Source organism: Chinchilla lanigera, unplaced genomic scaffold (genome assembly GCF_000276665.1).
Source record: "Chinchilla lanigera isolate Chin_1 unplaced genomic scaffold, ChiLan1.0 scaffold00014, whole genome shotgun sequence".
In the NCBI taxonomy this organism is placed as follows: domain Eukaryota; kingdom Metazoa; phylum Chordata; class Mammalia; order Rodentia; family Chinchillidae; genus Chinchilla; species Chinchilla lanigera.
The window spans coordinates 19380654-19392915 of record NW_004955415.1 but is presented as its reverse complement, the minus strand read 5'-3'; the positions used below and the strand labels follow the sequence as shown (position 1 = coordinate 19392915).

Here is a 12262-nt window from a genome sequence, read left to right as displayed (position 1 = left end):
TATCCCTGAGCCACAAAACTGCCCCTTATCTAATCATCCAACCCGTTTTCCACTCATCCACTTATACTCTCACCTGCCCGCCTTCCACGTATCTGCATTTTAAAAACTCATTTTTATCCTATTTTTGACAAGGTGCTGTGTGTGTCTTGCTTCAAGTGGCAACTCTTCACTGAAACACTGCTTCTTACAGGCTGCCAGGTGGAACCAGCACTTTCTGCAAGATTTCTCTGGCACCAGGATATCTCCAAGAAATATTCAACTCATTGGAGGCTGTTTTCGTTCTCAGCTATGTCTTTACTTTGATGTCCTCTTCCCACCCTTGTCCCAGCGCTCAAGCTCTTTAGTTAAGAGAGCAGGACTTAACTCCCATTTATGTCACTTGTGAGTCCCATAACTCCTTTCAAGAGCAGGCGAAACATTTCATTAAGAACGGTGTGGTTATTCCACAAAGGCAAGAATCTTACCCAAACCAGGAAAATACCCAGGAAGCTCAGGATTAAAGTAGTAATAATTCAATCAGTTGGGGATGTTTCCTAGTTTGGATTACCTAGGAATCAGTCTCTGAGACAAAGCTATATGCACCAGTGGTTTATTTGGGAGGTGGCCCCAGGAGACTGCAACAAAGGAGTGGGAAAGCAAGAGAGGGAAACAGGCAGCCAGTCCAGGGAGTGTTATCAAGCAAGTTAGCATCAGGAAACTGGAGTTCTGTCCTGCTGGGGGTAGAGTAGAACAGGTGCTCAGAGCCAGCACATGTTGGGGGTGTTGGAGCACGGCTTGGAGGTGCTAATCTCCAGCATTTCTGGCCTGTCTCCCACATGTACACAGAGCAGGCTCCAGTGATCACAGCTCACACTCAGCTAAACAGCTGCGGGTGTTGGCAACCGAAGGTCAGGCCACCCTGCAGGTAAACAGGAAGTGCTGGGAGGATAAGGGCAGACAGCTGCAATGACTGCTTTAGCAGGCTGGAGAGAAGCAGGTGGGTGGAGCAAAGGATGCCTGCACCCACACATTTTTAGTTCCCACAGACACTTCCAAAAAAAAAGAAAAAACCTCATTGTTAAACCACCCAAAGTATTGACATTAGCACAAAGCACCTTCCTCTTGTCATCTCTCCTATCACCTCATGCTACCACGTGTGGGCCCATCAGGAGCTGCCTGTAAGTAGGAGGACTCTAGTTTCTCACTTTAATTTCATCATCTGTCTTGCAACTCATAGCATCATGTGACACTGAATCGCCACCTCTAAGAGGTCATGAATCCTTATAAAAATGTAATTAACTCTTTGGAATGGTTATGTACAGTATTGAAAAAAATAAGGAATCAGAATAAATTCAAACCCCTCCCATGAAGTCCATCTATAGGCCATGGATTCATATTCTTTGTTTTATGGAAAAAGTCATCACATGTAAAATGGAGTTCAGAAATGGTCATATTTTTGGTCACGTATCTGTGACGTCAGACTAAGGCACTTTCTGTAGCAACAGTCTCCCAGGGGTTCTGAACCCTGGGCAAACATTGGTCCACCTGGTGAACTTTTAAAATACACCAGGCTGGAGCCCAACCTTGGATCAGTGAAATCAGTCTGTGGATGAGGCCTTGGCACAGACGTTTCTCACAATTCCCCAAGGTGATGCTAACACCTAACGAATTTGAGAACCACTGAAGAACCTAGACTGCAGGCTTTGTGAAATTCAAACCCTGAGATCCCAAATCTTCCGGATTAAATTGCACCACATGTTTATTTTGTGCGCTTCTCTACATCCATCCAAAGCACGACAAAAGCTTTTTATACCAAAGAATTTAAATAAATAAGGAGATCTTTTGCATTAGTCCTCCAGTACTACTTGACCCTTCAAAAATGAATTTCAAAACAAATCCATTCATGCTAGAAAAATGGTTTGCTAATAATACATACTGGATGCGATTCAAGTGCTTGTTTCAACAGGAGATCCCCAAATAGATCTTCACAATATTTGGACATCTTGTACTGTTGATATTTGCTGGAGAGAAAGAAGTGGCATTTTGTAAATTCAAACATCCATTAGCCATCCAAGAATAAGAAACACCCACTCCTATGCAATTAAAGTCTCTCATTCTGCAAAAATGTGTGCTTGTCCTCCCAACCTTAACGTCAGACACACTTTCAAAGACCACAAGCTCTTAACTAGTGCAATTTTTAAAAAAGCCCCCAAAATAAAAATTGGTAAGATGAAATGTTTTTAAAATTATTGTCAATCTTCATGCTCAGTGGAACTTTAGGCAAGGTGTCAGGGTCTCTGAACTTTCCTTTAGAGCTAGCATTTCTAAAGTACATAAAGATGACTTTTGGGGAAGGGGGCCTGCATAAGGCTCAGCATCCTTACTGGAGAGTCACTTTGTACTTTTCATTTCACAAAACAAACCACTAAGTTATTTAAGAAGATGGAGAATCACAGTGAGGAACTGGGGTTAGAAAGCAACACCACTTAGGGTTTGATGTAGAACGAATCATTATACCTGCAGTGATTTTCAAAGGAGAGAATTACAGGATATTCGGACGTGACAAATGCAGTTTCCTTGATGGCTTGAATTACATCCTTTAAAGGTAAAGAGTGTTAATGAGGGAAAAGAACAAAAAAAATTACAGCACATGGAACTCTTCGGAGATCACTAATCGAGCCTTTCAGAGAGTCAATTCTAGCCATTCTGAGCAGGAGAACTCAACTACCTGATACCTCTGCGGGCCAAGTCCCTGGGGTTAGACTCAGGCTTCAGTAATGGATAATGACAAGTTTTTCAAAGTTATCTCTAGAATTAATGGTGCTGTCAACTTGTAAGAGATTTCATCTTGCTGGCCTACCAGTTCCTTACTTGATAATTCATTAATTCCATGTAGATCCCCGTGTACTGATGTGATATTTGTAATATTCTTTGTTTCCTATTGCCTGGCAAAAGGGAGGTCACTGGGAGGAGGGGGTTCTTCTCTGGCCAAGAAATATGTGAGGTAAAACAGGGGTGAGTTTTGGATCTTCCTCTTCTTGAAAGTGCTTCAGAATGAACTGAATAAATCTCTTCCTCACTCTGTGAGACAGGTGAGGTCTTTATAGATAGCTGGCTCTTGTTTCTGCTTAGCTTTAGGGAAAAACAAAAAAACTTCAATTCTTCTACAACCAGAGAATCATATTTGATAAAGATCCCCAAGTTATTATTGATTTGTAGCTAAACACAAGGCAAGTCTCATCATTCAGTGAATGAGGAAAATGTTTTACAATCATTACCTAGGAAGGCCATTTGAAGTGACAGTGCTCACTTTCTTTTTCATTACCAGAGCTTGACCCCAGGGAGCACTGAGCTACTTCCCAAGCCCTTTTATTTTACTTTTTATTTTGAGGCATTCTGGCTAAGTTGCCCAGACTGGCCTTGAACTTGCAATCCTCCTGCCTCAGCCTCCTAAGTAGCTGTGATTACAGGCATCCATCTGTACTATCCATTTAGTTATTCTCACTTTTAATTTTCTTCCCAGGTAAAAATGCTTGTGATCCTTGATTTTGCACATGACTTAACCCAGAATTACTCCCTAAGGAAAACCTGGCTGTGCCCTTGGGTTCTCCTTTGCTTACTCTAAAGAAAGACAGAATGGCTTTCTTTTCAGCTGTGCCCCCTTAATTCTCTAAATGGGACATTACCCAGCCAGGCACAGGGGCATGCCCTGTACTTGGGATCCTAGCATTCATAAGGCTGAAGGAGGAAAATCGCTGGAGTCCAGGCATCTGAGACCAACCTGGGCAACACAGCAAGACTCAGCTCCACAACAATACAAAGCAGACCTCATCCTTCTTATCATTTTGGCCGCTGTGCAGATTGATAGCTTCTCACTTGAATATACTCCTGGTCTTTGTCAGGAAGCATATTCTTGAATCATTGCTGATAAAAATTCACCACCATCTTGGCGAAGATAAATGGCATCCGTGATATGTTATGGGTATAGGCCTAGGGATCTATGCTTTGAAAAACATCCCTGGTGAGTTTTCACATGCAGCATTGAAAACCATTGCTCAAAATGTTGTAGTATCTGTCCAGAGTTGCATTAAGCCAATGGAGACTCATGGATCTGATAAACTGACCAACTAACTACAGAATTTCTCTTTTCTTTGTCTTTTGGCAAGGTATCATGCTTGGCATCAAGCATTATTGAGGAATGTTTTTAAAAATCACCCTTCAAATCTAACACCAAAAGGCCACTACAGAAATGTCTATTTATAAAACTAGATTCTTCTTGATGAAGATGCTGGGGAGAAAATGTCTCACTGTTGTCAGTTCTGGGAATAACTGTGCTTCTTATTTCTTGATCCTGTGAGTCATCTTTTTCTCCTTGCACTGAATTCTAGAAAGTCTAAAGCCCCAATTTATGACTTGAAAATTTACGAGATTTCTTGACAAGCATTCTTAAATCATGTTATAAATTAGTACCTCTAAAATTATGTTATAAACTCTAACCTCATCACCTAGTCCCTTATTCTTATAGGCCCTCCTTATAATGTATTTTTCATCTATTTATCTTTCCACACCACCTTGAAGTCTTCCAGGAATAATGCAAAATACATCAGCCAATTAGCAAATAAGCAAATAAAGGACTGTTTTTAAGGTATAAGCAAAAGCAGACAGACGCTGCTAGGAAAATCTCATTATGTAACAGAATTAGTCATCTGTAATCAAGAAAAAAACCAGCATGGTGGGAACAATAAATGGAGACAACATTTGTCTTGTATCTCTCCTCAAAGCTGGAAGAAGAAAATAAAAAGATACAGCACTTGAGAAACTGATGATTTGTTTTCTCATCTCCATTTCTGTGTCCTGCAGTTTCACAACTAGTTGGAAGAAAGCGTGACCGTGTAATTTTAAAACGTGCCTTAAAAAGGATATCTGTACACATTGCTTTCCCATGAGTTATTATTGGTTCTTGATCTTCACCTTTTCCATCCCAACAGTCAAGTTCAACACACCTAGGAACACAGTGAAATTACGTTAGTGAACCCTTACCGCAAAATTCAAAGAAAACAAATTCACAAATGCACAAATTCAAAGAAAGACATCGAAGTAAGTTTTCTTACAGAGCAGAAAGCTGAATGCATTAAGTAACATGGGGACTTGATGGTACATACAGGTTAAAGCCTCATTACCCTCCCATTAAGCTCCAAGGTGGTATTGTCAAAAAGGGGCTGATTAAGATGAAGAGACTTCAGAGATAACAAGCAGCCTAGTTCTGGATAACTCTTACTTGTGACAAAGCTGCAGTGAGGAACAGTTTGAGGCCCAGTGTAGAAATGTGAATACAGCCTGGGTTAGAGTATTTCTGTGTTAGCTGGAATAATACTATAGTATCACCATATTAGAACACGTGTTTATGTCTTAGCGGTTCATTCTCAGGTATTCAGAGGAAGTATACCAATAGAAGTAGGGATGTAGTGAATTTCTTTTAAAGTATTTACAGATACAAAAATAGTGAGTTTTAAAAGTACTGCTCAAATGATAATCAAGAAAAAAACTAATAATGTAATAACATTTTTTATTTTTTACTTTCAGTATGTTGAAATGTTCAGTATTTCAGTATGTTGAATACTGAAATACATAGTTTCAGTATGTGGAAATGTTCATATTTTAAAGCTCAAAGATCTGCTTATTTTTGTAACAACTATATTCAGTCATCTCCACTTTCACAGATGTAAACTTCTACATTTTAACATTAAATAGTGCTGTTTGTAAATACCTATGGCCAGTAGAAAACTGAATAGGACTTCTTTAAATATGTCTGTTTTTGCAGTTTTTGAAGCCTATTTTAAATATATTGTAAGAACAATATATTTTGACTCAGAGGACAACTCTGGACTTCTTGGGAAGTAATATCCTTTCTTCCTCGAGGTTAAATGACCATCATAATTCATTAAAGATAAGGACAAATGTCCTTTTCATTTCAGTTCGTATTTCAGAAAAAAGTAAATTATAGTAGCTCTTCCTTAACTGTAGTTCATTTACCTATGGTCAATAATGGACTTGGAAATACTAAATGGAAAATACCAGAAATAAACAATTACAAATTTTAAATTATACACCAAGATAAGTGGTGTGATGGAATCTCTTCCATTCCATTGTCCAGCCCAGGATCTGAATCATCTTATGGTTCAGAATGCTCACTCACACCTTCTCCACCACCTGCCCATTGGTCACTTAGGAGCATTACTGGGTATGGGATTAATTCTCATGGTATTGCAGTGCTTGTCTTCAAGTAACTCTCATTTTGCTTAGGAATGACCAAAGCACAAGGGTGGGCATGTGGACAGTTTTGTTAAAGTATACAATTATAATTGTTCTATTGTGTCCTTAGTGACTTTATTGATCTTGTAGTATGCCTGACTTATAAATTAAAATTTATCATTAGTATATACAGCACACACAAAAAAACCAGTATATATACAATCAGGCACAATTTTTGGTTTTGGGCATTCACTGGGACACTTAGAATCTGTGGGTAAGGGTGTGACTGTAAGTTGGAGGGCAGCATGTGCAACAAACAAATTGTCAGCTTGAGTTTCTGACCTGCAGCCAGCCAGAAGAACTTGTCTGTACATCTCTACCGAGGATTTCCCGCCGAACTGTCGCCCAGTGAGATAGGTGTTATGGGAAGAACTGATGAAGTAGTGAGCCAAAGGATGGTCCATTTCTTGGTAAAGTTCTAAGCGATCTAGGAAGACTGGGGCATTTTCGTCTGACATCAGATATCTGCAAAACCCATCACTTGATATGAGGCCTAGGAGAAAAAGAACATCTTAGTAGCACTTGTAGCTATGAACACTCCCATCTCATATTTTATTCCGGGATACCAAGGCAGTTTAAACAGTAGGTGCAAACACTTCTTCAGTTTCTCTCAAGAACCTTCATTTTTCAAAACTTGAATAAAATAGAGAGGTGCACATTGTAAGTAACATAAGATGCTCCACAAATTGGTGGCGCTCTCCCTTTCTATCTGCGATGGCAGAAGTACACAGTCCCTCTAGTTCAGAAACACAGTGCTGTAGTAGTAAGTGCTCAAGTTGACTTTCTCCAGCTCTGCTTCTGCCAAACACTCTTTGTGCTCCGGGGTCTCTGCTGCTTCTCCTGAGTGGGAGAAAATACTGGCCCCCCTGCTTTCCAGGGTCACCAGGTACATGACAGTACTTATGACAGATGCACTTTAACAAGTGGAAGACATAAGAATGAGAGATCAGTATTGTTTGGACTGGAGTGGAGAAGAGACTTTTCATGAAGATGGCGGCATTTCTGAATTTAAATAATTTAACTTCCCTACTTTATCTCAAAGAGTACAGGGCTGGTGAAGACAGTATGCAAGGGTCACTGAAACATGCCCCATCAACCACTGCTCATTTCAATCATATCTTTCTGACATAAGGCAGGTTATACAAAAGCTACAGGATAATCAGTATTTTTGCACCTTCTCCCACCCTATCGTCTACTAGCAGCCTCACTTTTCACTTAAGCACTTGCAAGTTATGAACTAATTTTAAGTTTACATAAAAAAGTACACATGATAGCATAACAAACAGACATTGACCCATACAATGATGCTGTCAGATATTAACCTTTTGCTTTATACTTTTAAAAGGACTATCTAATTACAAATGCTATTGCAGAACGCTGGCTATCCACCTCAATTCCATTTAGTTCCTTCTTTCTACAACCATGTAGCAACCACTACCCTAGTTTTTATGTATAGAGTCCCAAAATGGTCTTACAGTTTGGATAAATATGTATTTATCCAAATAACAGGCCATTTCAAATGCTTTCAAATTTATAGAAAAGCTATCCCACTTTATACATTTGAAGTTGCTATTTTTACAATGTATTTTCTGGGGATTTATTTACATATGTAGCTCTTGTTCACTTATAGCTCACTGAATGTATGGGTCCGTATGTAAGTATACTATAACCTATTTTCTATTATTCTGTTGATGGACATTTTTATATAATTTAGAATTACAACTGAGGGTATTATAAGAAAAGTGTATACACCTCTCCCCTGGGCATGTTCACCCATACTAAGAGTAAGAACTTGGAGGCATAAGGATAGATGCAGTGACAGGGGAAAGTAAACGAACAAAGCAACCAGACATCCTCCCTCCATGAAAGTCACATATCCCAGTGTGGGAAATAAAGGAATAAACAAATAGCCATATCATAAGAGTGTTGAAGGAAGTTAAGGAGAAAGGTCGTAAAGAATGGCAGGCTGCTGTATTAAGACATGTGAGCAGTGAAAGCCCTTCTGAGGAGGTCATGCACATGCATGGGAAGCAAGCCACATGCACAGGCTGGGGTGGGGGAACTCACCCCAGGCAGGCAGATCCGTAAGAGCAAAGATCTTAAAAAAGGAATCTGTGTGCCAAGTTCACTCAATGATACTGGGATGGAGCAAGTGGCCAGGAGGGAAGTGGCTGCAATTGAGGTTGGAGAGGAAGCCAAAGGCCATGTCCATCAGGCTTTAAGCCACACTAAATCCTTTGGCTTTTACTCTAAGTGTGTTGTGAAGATGGCCATGTGTTGGGGGTGGATGTTGAAGAGTAGAACAGCATCATTAGATTTGGTTTTAAAATGTTTACTCCAGCTGCTGTGTGGACAACTAAGTAGAACGGAAAACTAGGTAGAAGTTGACTGGCCTTGCCCAGGGAGAGCTTGGGTAGTCTGGTACGGTGGACAAAGTAAGAATGATCTTATTATAGACATTAAGTTAGCTAGAAACTCATAGAGAGGGAATGGACCCTCAAGGGAGTCAGTTGGGAAGATGAGACATATCAAAACTGTGGCTGAAGACACAAAGCCACACCTGCAAACCTCTCCAGAGATAGACAGCAGCTGAGATTGTATTATAGTTAGCACTACCTGGTCCAATGAGCCTAAAGAAGGTGTCAGATGCACAGGTGGGTGACCAGAACATCCTGACCCATACTCCTATCCCTTTCTTCTTTTTTTTTAGTTTTTCTCCGGTACCGGGAACCGAACTCACGACCTTGTGCTTGCCAGGCAGGTGCTTTGCCACTGAGCTAAATCCCCAGCCCCACTCCTATCCCTTTCCTTGAATGCATTTATTCTTTCTCTATTAAAAGTTACAGATAGGCTGAAGGTAGTGATGTCCATCACATACCATGGCTACATCTCAATTCCCTATTGGACCAATAGTAGCTAAGCTAACTATACTTCTAATAGCATTAGAAGTATAGGTTCTAATAGTTATATATAGGTTCATTATAGTGTGACCCATAGTTATATAAGTTGTGATTTTGCCATATAAAATGCCCTTAACAATGAGCTTGGCGGCCACCTACTTTTGGGACCCCTCCTGTCTCTTAGGAGCTTTCTCTTAATAAACTTTTCCCACTGTTAACTTCCTTTGTCCTCATTTCCATTCTTCACTTCTCAGGAGACACAAACTCAGCACATCAGACATCTAACAGGTTGGGAGTCACTTGAATCAATTTGAGGTTGGATCTTACAGATTATGCTGATGTGATGTGAAAACATGAAACAAGTCTAGGATGATTCTAAAGGGTTGACTTGAAAGCACAGTGAATAATAGAACTGCTTCACAGGCTGGGAAAAGAACAGATAGATCTGCAGACAGACAGAATCAAAGCACTACAGATTTCCAGTAGACACTGGCCATGTCCATTCAGCATCCAAATGGACAGTTTTACTGTAGGTGTATAGTTTACTTTAGAGGTGAGGACCAGAGAGCTTAGCCTGAAAGTCATCTGCATCCAGAAGGTACCTAAGTCCACCGACCCTCCTGAGCTCAGCCAAGGACGAGCCATAGATGGACCTCAGGTCTGAGCCCTGAACTCTGTGCCATTTTGGCAACCAGAGTTTGGGAGATGCAAGAGAGATTTTCTAGGGTGAACACCCAGAAGTGGAGGTGCTAGGCTATGCCAGGCATATTTTCTATTTAATGAGCTACTGCCAGAATACCAAGGTCATTGACCCACTTACACTCTCACCAGAGTATCATGAAGATGTCATTTATACCACACTCTCACCCACACTTGATAATGCCAGACTTGAAAGTTCTGTCATCTGTGAAAAGGTGAAGCTATTCCTTTTAGATGTCAATGGTAATCGTGTAGACTTTTAGGACTTGGAAAGACTTTAGAAATAACCAATGACACACATCTATCATAACATTTCTCTTACTGCCAAGGAATTATTGAGTCACTTGTCTTTGCCTTTGAACAGAGCACAACTGCCTTCAAGGCAGGAGGTACTTCTTACTCTGTTTTGAATTTCCACATCTAGCACAGTGCCTGGGACTCTATAAATTCTACAAAAGGACAGCAGGGCCTGAGGGTGTAGTTCATTGGTAAAGTGCAAGATCCTGGGCTTAATCCCTAGTACCATGAAAGAAAAACAAAACTAATAATAGAGATGACAAATAGTAGTGAATGACAACATGAACCCTTCCATTTTATAACCAGGGAAGCAGAGCCCCTGGAGGCTATTTCTTTGCTCAAGATGACCCAGAATCACATCATCACCCAGTATAGTACTTCTTGGTCTGCTTTAATCACACACAATGTGGAGTAAACGGCAATATTCAGAATACTGGGAGAGAGATAGGTAACGCAAATAGGAATGTCCAGCTCAATTGGACATGTAATGACTCAGCTCCACCCAAGGGAGAGCTCTGTCAGTGGTGCGGTGGGCCAGGCCTATCTACAAGCAGGTCCTATGTGGATGCAGAGAATGGATAAACCTTTCAGCCACATTCCCTGGCATTAGACACACAGAAGAAAGAATCCATTCTAAAGAAGGGGCAACTAAGGCCCAAGGATTCATAAGTTCTGACAGACAGAACCTAGACCTTGGTCTCCTAGTCATCAGTTAACTGCCAGCCGCCTCCAGTCACACTGGCGTTGTCCCTCCCACTCCGTGGGTTTTCCCAGTGTGTTGGCACTGACCTTCAATCTCTCCTCTGTGCCTTTCCTTTGACAAATATTTGAACCACATATGGTTTCTAAAGTTTCATTAAAAGGGTTAGAGGTCCAGCAATGCCAACACTTTGCTAAAGTGATTCCTGACTATTTAATTTCGTAGCAGTTGTTTTTCTATTCCATTCCAGAGGTCATCCCATGAGGGGTGAGAGGGCACGTCAAATCATGTGTTAAATTTATTTGGCTTGGCAAAGCAAAAGGCAGAAAAGGAAGGTGCAAATTTTTACATGACAGAATTCTTTCTAACTACTGTATGTAGAGTGTATTTGACACTTTTATCTTAAGCAAAAGGCAATACTAAAACAGTATAAGGAAGTGCATGGGGAAAATACCACTATGATGTGTTCAGTAGCATAACAGGGTGAACAGTGTACTTCATCCAGCATGGACTAATTTATGTAAGATAAATTTTATAGTAAAGAATAGGGAAAATAAATCAACCGCATTAGTAACATGGCTAATGTACATTGGGTTCTGGGAAGCACCAAAGCTTTCACACATACCTTTAATTAAAAAGCCAAGGATTTTCCAAGTTGCATATTTTCTCATTTTAAACAAAAAAAATTTTAGAATTTTTTATTACCTTTTTTCTTCAAATCTTCATCAGGCTCATACATCTCAATGATCTGCATTGCCCTTTTAACATCGTAAAATGGAAATAAAATTTCATTCAGTCGAGGATCTCGTTGATGCTATGATAAGAAAATAACTCCACTTAGTTTGACATTTCTTGCCCAGGAGGCATTTCACATTTCTAAGTCTATCATTTCTAAAACAAGATATATCAGGACTACCACGTTTATAATTATAAAGATTGAATTTTGTTGCCTTCCTGTCTTTCTTCCTAACATATATCTGAAAAGCCCAAATTTGGGGCTATTTTGTTGGTTTTCCTTTGCTGCACAAGAGAGAGAGAGAAAATATGAGTTTTTCTTTTTAAGAGTTGAAGGATATATAACACAGTGTGTATATCAACTGTGTGGCCTTTTATCTCTTATACCACAGGTAACATATTTGACATAAACGTCTTTAAAATGTGAGGTCAAAATGCTTTTAAAATATCAATATTAAAATGGCTTTTAAAAGTAAAAAGCAAAATTCTCTAAAATAGCTCAAAAAATAAATAAATCATATACTAATTTAAGTTAAAAAAAAAAACAAAAAACAGTAACAGCAAAAAACTTTCTGTTTAATGAGTGAATATTTCCGGGGACTTGGAAAACTACATTTTCTTTTTTTTTTTTTTTTTTTTT

The 12262-nt window shown here is 39.7% G+C and overlaps 1 protein-coding gene across 6 annotated transcripts in view; it reads right to left on the bottom strand.

The window, feature by feature from the left end:
* Plcb4 (phospholipase C, beta 4) overlaps nt 1–12262 on the bottom strand; it is a 353965-nt gene that overhangs the window by 69169 nt on the left and 272534 nt on the right. For all 6 annotated transcript variants that reach the window (XM_013512270.1, XM_013512271.1, XM_005380865.2 and 3 more), the window contains exons 13-17: nt 11593–11701; nt 6574–6784; nt 4889–4982; nt 2497–2576; nt 1916–2000 (exon numbers count right to left, since the gene is read on the bottom strand). In XM_013512270.1, the coding sequence (XP_013367724.1) occupies nt 1916–2000; nt 2497–2576; nt 4889–4982; nt 6574–6784; nt 11593–11701 (579 nt within the window). The remainder of the gene's footprint in view (nt 1–1915; nt 2001–2496; nt 2577–4888; nt 4983–6573; nt 6785–11592; nt 11702–12262) is intronic.